The sequence below is a fragment of the Vicia villosa genome, linkage group LG6, assembly GCF_029867415.1.
Source record: "Vicia villosa cultivar HV-30 ecotype Madison, WI linkage group LG6, Vvil1.0, whole genome shotgun sequence".
In the NCBI taxonomy this organism is placed as follows: domain Eukaryota; kingdom Viridiplantae; phylum Streptophyta; class Magnoliopsida; order Fabales; family Fabaceae; genus Vicia; species Vicia villosa.
Window position 1 is genome coordinate 81,286,210 of NC_081185.1, and position 15,877 is coordinate 81,302,086.

At 34.5% G+C, this 15,877-nt stretch overlaps 2 protein-coding genes and 1 long non-coding RNA gene across 3 annotated transcripts; all 3 read right to left on the reverse strand.

Annotated features, from left to right (window-relative positions):
* Window positions 1–3,844: 3,844 nt before the first annotated feature.
* Window positions 3,845–9,104, reverse strand: LOC131613992 (uncharacterized). Its single transcript, XM_058885624.1, has 7 exons — window positions 8,606–9,104; window positions 8,078–8,519; window positions 7,076–7,992; window positions 5,784–6,986; window positions 5,463–5,681; window positions 4,506–5,363; window positions 3,845–4,434 (listed from the first exon to the last, which is right to left on the reverse strand). Exons 1-7 carry the CDS (start codon window positions 9,102–9,104, stop codon window positions 3,845–3,847), a joined length of 4,728 nt encoding a protein of 1,575 aa, XP_058741607.1.
* A 2,485-nt stretch (window positions 9,105–11,589) lies between these two features.
* LOC131608987 (uncharacterized) lies at window positions 11,590–11,960 on the reverse strand. Its single transcript, XR_009285914.1, has 3 exons — window positions 11,917–11,960; window positions 11,775–11,834; window positions 11,590–11,659 (listed from the first exon to the last, which is right to left on the reverse strand). It is a non-coding gene; the product is annotated as an uncharacterized LOC131608987 (long non-coding RNA).
* A 61-nt stretch (window positions 11,961–12,021) lies between these two features.
* LOC131613993 (uncharacterized) lies at window positions 12,022–14,052 on the reverse strand. Its single transcript, XM_058885625.1, has 9 exons — window positions 13,915–14,052; window positions 13,564–13,831; window positions 13,392–13,482; window positions 13,186–13,313; window positions 13,008–13,098; window positions 12,775–12,931; window positions 12,527–12,684; window positions 12,307–12,427; window positions 12,022–12,225 (listed from the first exon to the last, which is right to left on the reverse strand). Exons 1-9 carry the CDS (start codon window positions 14,050–14,052, stop codon window positions 12,022–12,024), a joined length of 1,356 nt encoding a protein of 451 aa, XP_058741608.1.
* Between the last annotated feature and the right edge of the window lie 1,825 nt (window positions 14,053–15,877).

A 15,877-nucleotide genomic window follows, 5' to 3' on the forward strand; every position in this document is an offset into this window, starting at 1 on the left:
TTGGGTCACTATTACCATAATATCTATTTGATTTTAATTAATAATATTTTTTATTTGAAAACAAAATTCTCATATTTAAATGTCAAATTTTCTTCTTCTTTCTCTAAATCACAATTTATCTTTATATAATAATTACTTATTTTACAATTAAGTAATTCAATTTAAATTCATACGAATTTGTCAAGTTTATCATTATATTTTTTCTAATGATATTGCAAATTTTTTGTTTTAATATTTTGACTTTCATATTTTTTTTTCATTGTACTTTCTCAATTAAAATGGGTTTTTTACAAATGTATATAAATAAATTATATATTAAATTTTACATTTGTATTTGATATTATCTACGTGTTATGACATTAAGACTCATTCATGTGTTTTTTACATTAACAAATATTTTGTTGTTATTTTTTTTTATTTCATGATTATTATTTGAAGATTCTAAGTACTACCTATTTTTTAGTTATTTACACAATATCATAATTAAATTACCCGTGCGGGAGCACGAGTCTCTTACTAGTTTCAATTAACAGTTAATATATTAGAATTTTTTTAAAAAGAATACCAAATAAACCAATATAAAATAGAGTAGATACTAAAATACAATATAGTATATTGTAAACATAAAAACTAAATAATTAAAAAACAATAAAAGTTATTAATATATAAACTAGTGTCTTACCTGTGCGTTCGCACGGGTACCCGTCTGTCTCGCGCATTGGGTTTTAGGGCACTTTAATAAAATAGGGAAAATGTATATATATATATGTGTAAGTTCATATAATAAGGTAAAATATTTTAAATAGGTTAAAAATACCTGTTGGACCTTATAGTTGGTTAATATATCTAAGTTAATAGGACATTAAAGTTTATTGGGCCTTAGAATTCTAGCCTTGGTGCAGAAAACCTATTTTTATTGTTAGACCTAATTTGTTAATAGGCCCACAAAAGAATCCTATTATTGGTATTGTTACATAACGATGGCATTTAAAATGAAAGTAACGTTGGATTCATAACTCTTCAACGTGTTGGCAATCAAAGAGTCTGTCTTTGGCATTGTTGGTGTAAGAAACGCAGGGTTGGGTGATAAGTGTGAAGAACAAAATGTCGCAGCCAAGAAGGTATGTGCATGTGTTACTGTTTATGTTGTTTGCAGAGTTTATCATAAGATATTCATCCATTTAGAGGTCGCAATGTTGTTTTGATTCCAGTTCACCCGATCGGTTGGAGTTGCAAACTCCATGGAAGCGGCTCACAGTTGAGAGGATACTGAGTGGGTCACATGAGAATGATGATGTTATGGAGGAATGGAAGAAACAACATGAAAGATTGAATCGTGTCGACGATGCCGGTAAAGTTTCTGTAGAGGCTGCCAGGATTGTTGAAAATAAAGGGTAATCTTATAGTTTAATTTTGTTTTTTTGTATTGAATTCCGTTTAACCTCCACAAAATTGAATGTGTTTCCGGAATAATGAGTTACAACTTAGTTTAATAAATAGTTTGTATGTTATTGTGTTGAAGGGATGATGGAGATGGGAATGAATACATAATGATATCTTCTGATAGTGAGAGGTAAAGTTTATTTATAAGTGATAGGGAATATATTATAGTTATAGGTATATTGATGCTGTTGTGTTTGCATTGTGCTGTAAATGTGGTATTAATTTCAGGGAAATGAGTCCTGTACAGGAAGAGTTCGAAGAAGCGTACTAGACTCGTGAAGTTCATGATGTAAAGAAGTTTTGCTCAAATGTTATGGTAAGCAGTGTTCAAAGTCTATAGTTGTTGGCACACTGGTGTTATACAGAGATGTAATGTAACTGATATTGTATGTCAATGAGTGCAGCATATTCCTGCAGAAATAGTAGAGAAATGTGGGCTTGCTGGAATGTCAGAGATTACCCTCAATGATGTGGACAACGGGTACCCATTTGAGTGCAATGTGAAGAAGAGGCCAAAAAAAAATGAAACATATTTGTATGGAGAATGGTTTGACTATGTAAGGGCAGCGGAATTGAAAGAAGGTGATAAAGTGCACTTTGTGATTTATTACCCGCCAGTGTTAGATATTATGGTAACAGTGGAGCGCAGTGGTGATCGTTGATAGAGCTGTTGGTTAGGCAATGTTTGTGGTGGATGTATAGGGCCGTTTTTTAGCAGTTTGGTTTGTATGGGATTTATGGTTTTGTTTTTTTGTAATGGTGGATGTGAACCAAGATTAACAATTATGGCACTATGTATGGTTTTAAATTAAATATTATCAATTTTGTTTGTAAGTTTCATGGAATGAGCCAAATCTGCCATGGTTTTTATGCAAAATTGATTACCATTCTGTTTTAAAATTAAGTATTGTTTATTATAAGTATTGAACAGGATATCTATCAAACTTGATCATAATAGGGTACCTAATTTCATTATTGTTGGTATAAGTTGGGGTATGGCTCCTGTAAATGGTAGGCTATTAAATCTAATAGGTAGACACACAACAATGGACATATGAATAGTTGAAAATTCAATTTAATAGTATATGTTAAAGAGTAGTACGATAATATTAAATGGTTATAAAATAGTTGTAATGTGTTATATTATATTGGGATGTGAAAGATCAATTGGGTTATGGGCAGTTAATGTTTTTCGTGAGGAATATAAATAAAACGAAAACTGTTTTGAAGTGATGTAAATGCAAAGAAGACTAATTGAACAATTGCATTGAATTCTATTGGACGGTGGAAAAGTTGCAGGTAATGTCAACAGTCCATTTAGAGTGTTATATAAGTAATGTGTAGGAAGTTTGAAAGCACTAAAAACTGAAGCATTCATCATTACTCTGGAACCAACAGTGTAAGCTGCGAATTTCTGAAAAGATGGAAGGAAGAGTTGATCAAGCAATGAGAGGTAAAGGTAAACATATCATTTGAAAGTTTGCTCTGTTACATTTTGAATTTAAAAGTTATATATGGTTGCATGCAGGCGAAGAAAACTCGGTGAACCAAATGGCTGTGGGGAAAGCTGACACTTCTGATAACTCTGTGTATGTTTGAATTAGCTTATGTTGAGTATACGTTTTATGCTTGAATTTAGAATGTTTGATAACACATTTATTTATTGACCATGATGTTTGTTTGTATAATGTTCCAGATGCCATGAACCGGTTGTTGAGGATTTTAGTTGCCATGTAGAACAGCCTGCTAAGTTACAATATTGTATCTGGAAGCAAGATGTGGTCAACGGGAAGATGGCTCAGTCATGTCTTCTTGTAAGTTATTATTCGTTTTAAGCTTATCGTCTTTCCCTATCAGTTAATGGGATTATCTAATGTTGTTTTATATCAATATTGCAGGAAATTCCTGAGCATGTTGTGGCAAGTCGCTGGCTCCATGGAGCAAGGTTTGTAGATTTGGTTGACTGGGAAAGGGAAGTCAGGTATGAATGTGAAGTTCATCATACCGAAAAGGGTCAGATGTTCTTAGGGCGTGGTTGGTACAAATTTGCCAAGGAAAGGTGCCTGCTTGATGGAGACTCTATGGGCTTCAGCGTTAAGGATCCCATAAGCAAGGAGATACTTGTAACAATGTTGAAAAATTGAAAATGATGTAAAAGTTTGTTATAAGTATCTAACTGTTTAACTTTTTGTAATTTTCTGGTGGACTTAGGTCCACCTTTATATTAATATATAAGATTTTGGTATTTAGATGTTATGCTATATATATATATTATTTCTGTTACTTGCATTGCTAATATGCTGTTAGTAATATATATTACTGCTGTTACTTGCAATACTAATATGCTGTTATTAATATAGATTACCGCTGTTACAGATTTACTCTGATCAATTTTAAAAACTTAGACATTGTTAAAAACTTCCTTATACACAACATTTGTAGTTTTCTCCCTGAATTTCTTTTCTTCATCATGTATCAGTATTTTGATTCCCTTTTTTGTTGTTACTCTTGACAATGCGACATAAATCTGGCCATGTGTGAATACATCTTTCGGTAAGTACAAACCAACGTTATCCAATGACTGTCCCTGTGATTTGTTAATTGTCATAGAATAGGAAACTATAATAGGGAACTGTCTCCTATTCAGTTTGAATAGCCATGGTGATTGGGATGGTGACATATCCATTCGAGGTATGTAAACCAAATTTCCCAAACCTTTACCACCCATTATTGAAGCCTCCAGTACATGGGCTGCCATCTTTGTTATACACAGCCTTGTGCCGTTACACAAACCTTCAGCTTGATCTATATTTCTCATGAGCATTATAGGTGTCCCAACCTTTAGTTTTAAGTGATGGTTTGGCAATCCTGATGTTCGGAGGGAACTTAGAAATTCTGGCGTGAGGATATCAACTACTGCTGGGTCATGAATCTCAGACTTGTCAACTGAATTTGCGCTGTAGTAGTCACGAATCTCTCCTGCATTGTTGACTGAACAGAATTAGTAAAAGCAAAAATTAGATTAATATAATCCATTAAATTATATATTTTTGTTGCTTAACCTGGCATCAAGTTAAGTATATGGTCATTGATCTGATCAACAATCTCCAGTGTAGAGGCAAGTATCGCTCGACTTTTAAGGTAATCAACACATTGGAAATTATTTATGAAATCAGGGTATGTGGTATTGACAATGGCCACAATTGGATCATCGAATTCTGTTATCAGAATATCAGGTGGTATGTTGATTTCGGCGGTGCCGTCATTAGGCTCAGATATTCGGCCCTCTCCTATTCTTAAAAGCCAATCTGAAAACTGTGCTATCTCATTTTTGTCAGTCTGTGTTGATCCTGTTCGTAGCCGCATGTTTCTTGTCAATGTTAATACCTCAACTGAATGCCATATGTAAGATGCATTTATGGCACAGTGTACAATATCGGAACGACTTCCTCTGGGGACGACAGGTAAAATCTGTCTGAAATCGCCCCCGAAAACAACAACCTTTCCACCGAATACATCAGTTGAATTTTTGTCTGCACTCATAACATCTTTCAAAGTTCTGTCAAGCGATTCTATTGCATACTTATGCGCCATTGGTGCCTCATCCCATATTATAAGCTTTGTCTGTCGTAACATGTCTGCAACATTATCGTTGAATTCAACCTTGCAAGTAGAATTGTCCATAGTTGGTACCGGTATCCTGAACTTTGAATGTGCAGTTCTACCTCCTGGAAGTAACAATGATACTATACCGCTAGTTGCAACAGTTAAACATATATCGTGTTTTGATCTTAAAGCAGCTGCGAGTGTTCTCCACATATATGTTTTTCCGGTACCACCATAACCATGAAGGAAGAAAACCGCAGGTTTTTGAGACTCCACAGCGTGGATGATTTTTTCATAAATACTTCTTTGCTCATCTTAGGAACATAATATTGATTGTAGAACGGTGTTAGAATAATTGATTCATAGAATTTCAAAGCGTAAAATAAAATGAATTTAATTGACGCAATAGTTACCTGTAAGAGCAGCAAACAGATTTTCAAATTCTGAGTTCATTGATGCTGTATCATAATTACGCTCATCATATATGATCCTGTTTCCCAACTGTTCAAGAACATAAGCATCCGGATATGGAATAGGACTAAAATCCTTTAGTGTCCTTCTATTTGCATGAAGCAGTTTCTCAATTTCTATTAAAGTCAAATTTTGTAACTCTTCTTGTGTGAGGACCAATTCTGCATTGATATGAGAAATTGAGTTATAATACTGTTGGTAAGTCATCTGTAGGTTGTTATTAACAAATTGTTTTGTTTGCTATTTTATTATGTCTAACAAACCTGGATTAGCAGCCAATGCTCTTTGTGTATGTAAGACACCATCAGATAATAGGAGCCAAGTTTGTTCCCAAACATGTGCAGGGCGATTAACAGCACCAGACAAAAGCATGATAACAAACAGTTTTCGAAGAAAATGACCAGTCCCCCAATGACTTGCCTCCTTTATAGCAGCTATGTATTCTTTGTCGTCTTCAAGAAATCCCATTGCAAAGCATGCATCTATGAATGTATCATACTGAATGTTATCCACGGTCCTGATTTCCTCATATGTTGTTGGTCCTTTTGCCACCGTCAACATCATGCGCAGGTAAAACAGTTCACCAGTTGTTGGCGGAACCCATATGAGACGTCCAATGGTGAAGCCTTTTTTCCGCGGTTTCCATTCTCTCTTTTTTTTGTGGTAAACAAACTTTGAGACAAATTGACCATAAGTTAATGTTTGTGCCTCTTCATATTTAGCATTTGCTACCAGCCATGCAGTAAACATTGATTCAGTCACACTTGCAGTTTCCAGCACATTTTCCATGCGTGCATAATCTGTATAGTATATAGGTTTCTCCCCAACCAAATGATAGAACATACGTTCCACAGCTGGTTTTCTGCCATGAATATTGTAAGAGTAAATGCGCCAACATGCTTCACTGGGAGAGACATACCTGCAGTCGAGATATTGTTGGATCTCATCAACAGGTTGATTGCTATTTGTTGAAACTGCTGCTGTTATTCTGTCATAGCCTTTATTGATATATTTGAAAAGATATTTTATGGAAGTACTCTGATTACACCATTCCATGTTTATATGTGCCTGGTATTTCATAAGAAATCTGGTATTATATGGAACCACATGTCTGTTGTCCAAGGTGATACCATTTTTTTCAATAGTGAAGGTTTTTGATCTTCTCCTATACAGCGGATATCCCTCTGCATCAACAATAGTGTGTTCAATAAACTTTTTGGGATAGTATTTAGAACATCGTCCATTCTTCATACATTGTGAGGTCACGCGAGCAAGGCCACAGGGTCCATGCATCATATGTGCCTTAACCAATTTGTATAAATTGGGATGAACAGTCGGGTCGGGAATTTCAGCAGAAATGATCTTGTCTATGTCAGATGGTGTTGGGTATTTGCTCTGAGGGTGTAGGAATATCAAGATGTGAGCATGTGGCAATCCGCGCTTTTGGAATTCAATGGTGTACATATCTATTAAATTGAAAGTTAGTTTGATGTAATATTTTGGTTCTACACAGACACATGATTGAAAAGTAGTATAATTAAATGAAACAACTTACATGCAATCACTTTTCCAACGACATGGTGTTTTGTAATATCATCCATGAGGGTATCAAACTTTATTTTGAAAACTTTTGAAATGATATCTGGCCTATCATGGGGTTGTAGACCTGTGCCTGACAATGCTCTTTTAATTTCAGGCCAATTTGGGTTGCAGGTAAAAGTAACAAATAAATCAGGGAATCCCAATCGACTTGAAATGGCCATACCGTCAAAATATAGTTGATCCATATATCTCTTGCTACCAACAAATGTTGATGGCAGAACAACTCGTTTTCCTCGCTTTTGGTGTTCATTTCTTGTATCGCCATCAGTTTGAGCGGCCAAATTATTATATTTGCCCACTCTTAATTTCGATTGATTATCTCTCAACCAATTCAGTCGTTCGGATTCCATCATAGCATAGCCGTCGACTAAGAATTGTTGAAATAGGCGTCTTGAGTAAAGTAGTGTTTTTGCCTCTTTGCGACGTTGTTGTAACCGGTAAGAAAACCAATCCTTAATGCTTTGACGGTTTCTCCTAGTGACCTCAGTTTCATGGCGATATCTGTGCATTATATTTTTCCTGTAACCATCTTCCCCATAAGGAAATATAAGAGGATACTGATAAGCCAAATATGCTGGGTGAAACTCATCTATTCGTTGCAAACCACCATTGCGGCGCTGAATTAAGATGTCCCTTTTATCAGCAGAATCAATGTCTCCCACAATGAGTGCAGCCACTTCTGAGACAGTAGGTTTGTTGTAAACACGGCCATCTTCGGATCTATCAGAAATAAGCCTGAGTTTTAAATTTGTGAAAGAACTTGTCCTTAAAACATCCCTTGCCATTCTAAAAGCTTTGGCATGAACATTGTGCTGATCTAACATCATCTTGAGCTTTTTGACAACCGGTCGCTCGATGCCTTTGTTGTCCCTGTTTATTTTTCGCAGCCATGAATAAATAGTTTAACAAAATATTTTTATAAAACAATTGTGTAATTATGTCTGAGCATGCTTACTTGAAACATTTTATTCTGTGTTCAACTTCATTGTCCGTGTCATAGATGTATAATTGAGCATATTGCGGAGGTTGCCCTGTTTCTGGCAGCAGTGTACCAATTCGATGACAGGTCTGACCCTGCAGTCTCAAAGTAGGGGGTCCACCTCTTTTAGAATATGTTGTGTCGAACTTCATTCCAGGGGAAGTGAATGAGAACATTGCGTTGTATGTTCGTATGTTAGCCTGGTAGTTTTTACTATCTGAATATGTTTTATTAAATAGAAGATCTTGCAACACCTGTGGAGGTTGCTCAAGGAACGGAAGAACAATTTTTCCTCCACGGCAACAACGATAAAAGCGAGGAGTTGCTGTAATTTTGTGTCTATTCACTTTTTCTTGGTACCACATACATGCTTGGCAGTGTGCGCATTCATAACTTTGGTCGCCAATATCGTAATATTCTGAAAGAAGAAACCACAATACTGAATATGTCTATTAACAGAAGAAGTGTACATCATTTGGTTATCAGTGTATGATATGGAAATACCTTGAAGATGGGCCTCCTGTAATTGTGCCGGGTCTGAATCTTCGTCAGAGCCGGAACTATTAGAAGAATTTAAATTATTGTCAGAGTTGGAGTCATCATTGTCTTCATAATGAGATTCAACAGACATATTATGATTTGAGGTAGATGGATGATCCATGGACTGACTTGACATATTATAATTTGAAGTAGATGCATGATCCATGTTCTGACTTTGACTAACAATGTTGTTTGTATTTTGAACCCTACTAACTTCAGTATAGAACAAATTTCTCAATCTTTTTCTGTTATCCAAGATTATTTTCCTTCTCTTTCTAGCCATAGCCGTTTCAATAGTGGTTTCATATGTTACAGAAGATGTAAAATTATGATTTAAATGGGAAGTGAGGTTGCTTGATCTGACACGGTTTCGATAATCCCTCTTTGCTTTAAGAATAAGCTTTCTCCTCTTTCTTGCAATGGATGTTTCAGGAGCAGTGTTTTTAACAACATCTGTTTCCATCACAAACACAAAAGTAGGATGAATAATAATACTACAAATAAGATTGATTTGTATAGATTTATGCACACAATATGAGATGTATAGCATGCTACTTCATGGTTTTGAATACTAAAAGTTTACAGTTTCTAATTAAAGGGGAATTGGTGGGTTCAAATGTCATGAATGCAGTATTGATTTTAATTTTTCTTTCATACTTGAATATATATGAAGTTGGAACTGAATATGAATAGAATGATGGTTATAGATTTAAATTACCACTTATCCCTCCCTTATAACTGTTGTGTGTGTTAAATGTATTTAATTTAATCTATACAGGTTATTTATAATATTTTATTTGATGGATGTGTTACTCTTTTAAAAAGACTTTAAGTCAAAACTAATATTATAAGTAAATAGAAACTGAACAGTTAACCCACTTTCTGCATGTACCAAGTACTTGTTTCCTATTGCACTGAATAGAAGTTTAGCATTGCAACTGCCTGCGGTTAGGGTTCCGACAATGGCATCTTCACACGGTGGTCCTTCTGTGCGGATTCCCTCTGATGATGAAAATGATTTCAGGTATGAGTAGATAATTTTATTTCACCTTTGCTTTGCCGTACAAAATAGGGTATACTGGTATACAAAATATGGTAGTGTGGTAATAACAGTTAACAGCATTTATTGATGGGTGTAGTATCAATATAGCTCAATGTTGTATTATGTGTGGTATTTGTCAAGAAATCAAATGTGACTGAATGACTATTGTTGGTTTTTATTGTTGGATTGTATATCCCGTCGTTGCTCGGCATATGACTATTGCTTAGTAAAGAATGCTTCATATGCGGTTTGTTTTTAATCCATATTTGATGTTGGAACAGCGATGATCAGGCAATGGAAATCATAGAACATTTGGTAAAGGAAATAGGGTACGATCCTAAGGTGGAAAGAAAATGCAGGAATAAACAGCGCAATGTCACCCCTGGTCGTGTTGTGTCGAATGTTGATGTTGTCGCACAAAATAGCACAAGGGTTAAAAGCAATCCCAATGCAGGACCTATAAAGATAAAAGAGGAATCAACAGACATTGACACAAATGAAATCAAAGTTTCTGAAGTTGGTGAACCAAGTGGATCAAAAGAGGGTAAGAAACAAAAGGGTAAAGTGGTGAAAAAAGCAAAGGTGGGTACAGACATTACTGTAGACAGTTCTACAGGGGCTCAAAAATTTTTCTGGAACACCCATGTTACAAATGCTAAATCTACACAGCAGAATGTAATGGTAAGGAGATATTTGAATATGAGCATCATGTTATTGAAAATGTAAATAGTATATATTGTTAATAGTTACCTTATTTCTTGTATGCAGCATTTCCCTAAGGAAATCGCCAAAAGATGCCTCCGTCGCTTTCAAGATGAAATCAACCTGCTGGATGTGAGGACGAATAACATTGTTACCTGTCAGGTTCACAAAGCTAACAGAAAAGGAATACCCCAGCCATATGAAAAGTACATGGCCCTGGGATGGTACGAATTCGCCAAATCTCTTAACCTGCGTAATGGGGATACAATAGCGTGGAGTATGTTGCGATTCTCTCCGTATATCTATGTGAAGGTTGAAAGACAATGAAGAAACTGCTGCTATTTGCAAACCGTGTACTATACCTGAATTTTAATGGCTATATTATATGTTGGGAATGTTATTTTGGTACATTGTGTTATATATATTCTGCTACATGTTATTTTGTAAGCACTTTATCCAGAATGGGAACACAGTAATATTGTGACCATTGGAAGATCTAATATATAATCGTTTTCGGGACAAATTTTTTAAGTTCTCCTATTATATTCTATTAATCCGCTCTGATATGCTTTTAGTTAAAATGAAATCTGTCCCATAATATTGTATCAACATTATACTAAGATCAGACATAAAATTATTTATTGATAGTTAACATAGTCAAATGTTAAAAGTTCTGGTGTTTGTTTGTGAGGCACAATCCATGTTTTAGTTTACAATGTAATGACAGAAAGCTTAGAGAGTGTTAATCCAAACAAACCGTTCTTTGCGACATCATTATTGTAACTAACATTAAAAATAATAAAAAAGCAGCACCCCGTTATAAGAGGTATAGTTAAAATGGAATGTTTGATATATGATCAAAAAGAATCAAAATAATTAATAATAGTATATATAATATGTAGTTGAATTTGAATCATTTGAATATAATAAGCCACACAAACCATTGATAGTTCTTAAATCAAATTGAACATAACAGAAGCACATAGCCAGTATTCATGCACTAATTATTACAGAAAATGAAATCACACACATGATTAAAAGCAAAGGAAACTAACATTCAGTTTTTATAACAAACACCTAAGCAAAACACACACAAAATAAAAATAGATCTAATCAATCTTCTCCATTTTAATTATCTTCTTCAGCTTGTTTGATGACAGTTCCTCATCATGTAATCCGTCAAAATCAATGGATTCACTTGATGCAGCAGGAAGATGCCTCTTACCACCAGGTGTGACAGCATCAGGCTTGTGCTCAGATGTAATTTCCAGGTCCTGCAATGCCATGATGAAGACTATTAGTTAGGAATATTGATATAAATGTAAGTCGGTAAGTGTTAGTAATATTGATATAAATGTAAGTAGGTAAGTGTGTTGCAGTGAGACTTACTGTAACCAATTCACAGTCTTCATTGCCATCTGTTTTAGCCTCATCAACACTCTCTTTAATCTATATATTGTTAAATACAGTTTTCAATATAACATAATCACAGGAAAAGCAAAAAAATGCATACACAGTTTAAAATTTCTACCTCCAGAGTCTCAGGTACGACAGTTTGGATTGGAATAGGTTCCTTGAGAATTTACTAAAGAAAAACAAAATCAGGCAAAAAATTGTTATAATATGAAGTCCTCGTTTATAAAACAAATGTCAGTTCATTAGAGCTGACCTCATCTGTTCCCCATTTTTCCTTAAGTTGCTGGATAATAGGATCATTTTTTATAATCATAACGACAGAACAGTTCTTCCAGCGTGGATGCCACTTAACCTTCATAGCCATTTCCAACTTCAACAACTGATCAAGTGCTAACGGAAAGTCCAATGGATCAGTAATTCCAGCCTATTTAAACAACTGGCCATATTAGTGTACACAGAGTATTGGAAAGTACATTCTAATTCGTCTGCACAATATAAATATAACCTGAATCATAGTGTTACGAAGTTGCGATGCAGATAAACCCAACAGCATTTCACATTCTCTGTTCCATAAGACAAAATTGCAGCTTTGGCCCCCGTGAGTAACCTCAATTTCAATCTTATACCTGAACATCATAAGAAGTCGTTCCGTTAAAAAAGCCGACAACATAGAAACATCATAAACATGACAGAAACAACATCTATTAGGTGAGAACAACTAAAACCTAAGGACTTCAGCCATGGTTTCATGACCAGCTTCACACTCAAAGGGGGGGCTGTCCCCACGCGCTATAGATTGACACATATGACAGGCACGATAGTACCATCCAAACGGAGATGCTACTAATAATTTTGTTGTAGCGACAGTAGCACAAAATGTAACCTGGACAAATAGCCGCCAAAATCAGAAACATGTGACACACTAAAGAATGAGGTTATAATTATGATAATATAGGAAAATAGAAAGACATACATCCGTAAGTTGAATAATCTCAGCAATAGGCAAAACAACAGCCTTTGAGAACAATTTTTGCACAGGAGTGAGCTGTTGATTTTCAGAACTTTGGGAGGAATATTGGGAATTCCCTCCAAGTTGTTCAGACAGGGTTACCCTGCTCTCCTCAGGCATTCTGCAGAGCATGGATCATTATCAAATTCATACATGAAAAAAATAACTGCACAAAATGGATGACACTATCAACATACCTATCAATAAAGTCTTTCATGACCGGAAAATCAGCATCAACACATAAAAGGGTCACATTGTAGGTGTTTGTCACAGACAGAGGATACTTTCCTGCAAATTCAAATTATACCTTGTCAATATATTTATCACAGATTTTGTAGTTTTAGTATTAATTTAAAAAATAAGTCATGGAATAACCTTCTTCCTTCACTTTGGCATACTGAAGCAACACAACTGTAGGGAGTGATGCAGCAACCTTAACTTTGTTAAACTTGATGAACTGATCCGCGTATGATTCCCACAGAGTACAGTTCAACATGTTGTTGCTAAACCATGATCACAACACATTAAGATATATAACATGATTGATATATCAGGCAGTCTAATGTATAAAAAAAACAAACCTGTGATCACGCAACATCATGCTAATTTGCTGCTTCTTTGCACCTGACTCAGTCTGTGCATAACCAATACTATCCACCATTCCAACGACATCTGTCAGGCAAATTTATTAATTTCACACGGCTAAAATGCATCAAAACATGAGATAATAAAAAAGCCAAAAACCATACTCACGAATCAGAACATGTTTGTCAAACCTCCCTGTTATGATGTCGGAAAAACTTGTAAATAAAATCGATTTCGGGGGTATCTCATGTTTGTCTTCATCAAGAACAGACGTTCCAGCAGTAAACTTTATCATATATTTGTGTCCCGATGCCCTGAAGGCCAGAACATAAGGCACCACCTTAAAATTAGATACAACATAAGTATGCCCTAATAAGCATTTTTCGGTGAACACCGACACATGCGGTGCTGGAACAACAGCATGAATATCATCTCCCTGCAGCAGAAACCAAAAAATGATTCAAACTATACAAACATAGGTAAATGATAAACATACTGAAACATAAACAGGGTAATCACAAATTTGTCAACAAAGATCATTTCAAAATGTTCCTTGTTGTTGGAGACAACTTTCCATCTGTGGTGAATCCTAACAACAATCTTCCAAAGCTCTTTTCCATCATTGATCTCTGCTATTCTCTCAACAGGCCTTGACATGATAATGCAAATTCACACTGCACTGAATGATAACCGCAGAAGTTAGCAAGCATGGAAAGAGAAGAATGAAATCACTGATAAATAGGCAAGCCATTTAAACACATAATTACTGCAATTGTGCAGTTTGGAACGTGGACAGACACAATAATGGACCTTACATAACTCCAGCAACATGAGAAGCTGTGAGGGTGAAACTTCCACAACAATAACTGCCGCAGCCCACCAGGCAGTTGAAGGATCAAAAATTCTGTAGTAACCACCAAAGCTGATGTGGATCAACCATAGAAGAGTTGCTGATGTGGATAGCCTAAGAAAGTCTCAAATGGTAGACTTTTCTTATATGATAGATAATTAAAAATAGACAGTAAAAATATGTGGTTAATATATTAGTTACTATCATTTTCTTTTTATTTCTATATAAATTTCACAATATATTTTGAATAGTTGTATCAAAAAATTTCCTCTTAATTATGGATGTTTTCTTAACTCTTTCTCTCTGTCTATTATACTCATCATTAACTACATGTTTCATAACTTTATATTTCTTTCCATATATATATATATATATATATATATATATATATATATATATATATATATATATATATATATATATATATATATATATATATATATATATATATATATATATATATATCACTTTTCATACCATATCCTAAGAATAATCATTATTTTTTCTAAGATATCTTAAGAGTTATCATTACTGTTTCACGTGAAAGAGTTTTGATGGATGATATAAAACAATCACACAAAAAGCTTTGGCCTTACTTACACATTCATTCTTTCTTCTTTTCTTTCCCATTCATCTTATTCATCCATGGAATCCTCAAAATGGATTCTCAAACATGTATCCATTTTACTCATTCTCTTTCTTACTCCTTCAATATCCTCAACTTTAGATCTTGTGGTTACACACTAAAACCTTGCACCAAAACTTCACTATTGTATCAAATTTTAGATTGATAAATAGAAGAATTTTGAAAGATTGTTCTATTTTTAATCCTTACGTTAAACTCAATATCAACAAAATTTCTAGCTTATCAGATGACTAATTCTTCATGGTTACAGTCACCAGAGTTTCAAAACCGAGAGATGGAGATTGGGTGGTTATGATCTTACCTTCAAATTCCAATAAGAATTTACTTTTAAATTATGAAAACCATTGCTAATGTAGAATATTAGTTTCAAATTATATGAAATATGGAATTGAATTTAATTTTATAACAGTTGAACATTTATATGAAGTGTTAAAACTTGTCTTCTCAATGAATTTTATTATCTACAAACTGGTGATACTTTAAAACTTCCTCTGCTTTGTCATTATCCGGTAAAGGTATGTTCATAATCCTAGCCAAACATAGAAACTAAATCCACAACAAAACCTACAGAATCCACAATATAAACCTCATCAGTAACATGATCACAAAACCTGCAGTATATCAAATCTTCTGAGGTAGCAATAGCTTTATTATAACACTTGATTAACATTTCTATGCAACATCAACTCTTAAAATTAATACCTTCAACAAATTTCATCAAAACACAAATAATAATGTGGTACACAGACATATAATAATCAAGTGAAAAAAATGTTACAGCCCTGCAATGCAACAATATAAAAATTTAATGCAACACTTCACAGCCTAGAAATCTAATTGGTAGTTATTTTTTAATCATGAAGGGATGGTGATGCTTCCATAGGTTTCCAGTCATGAGTGACTAACTGGACTAAGTTTCACTTATTTTTAAAATTCCTTAATCTCATTATGGATTGCCAACTGTCATTCTCACCCCAATTACACTT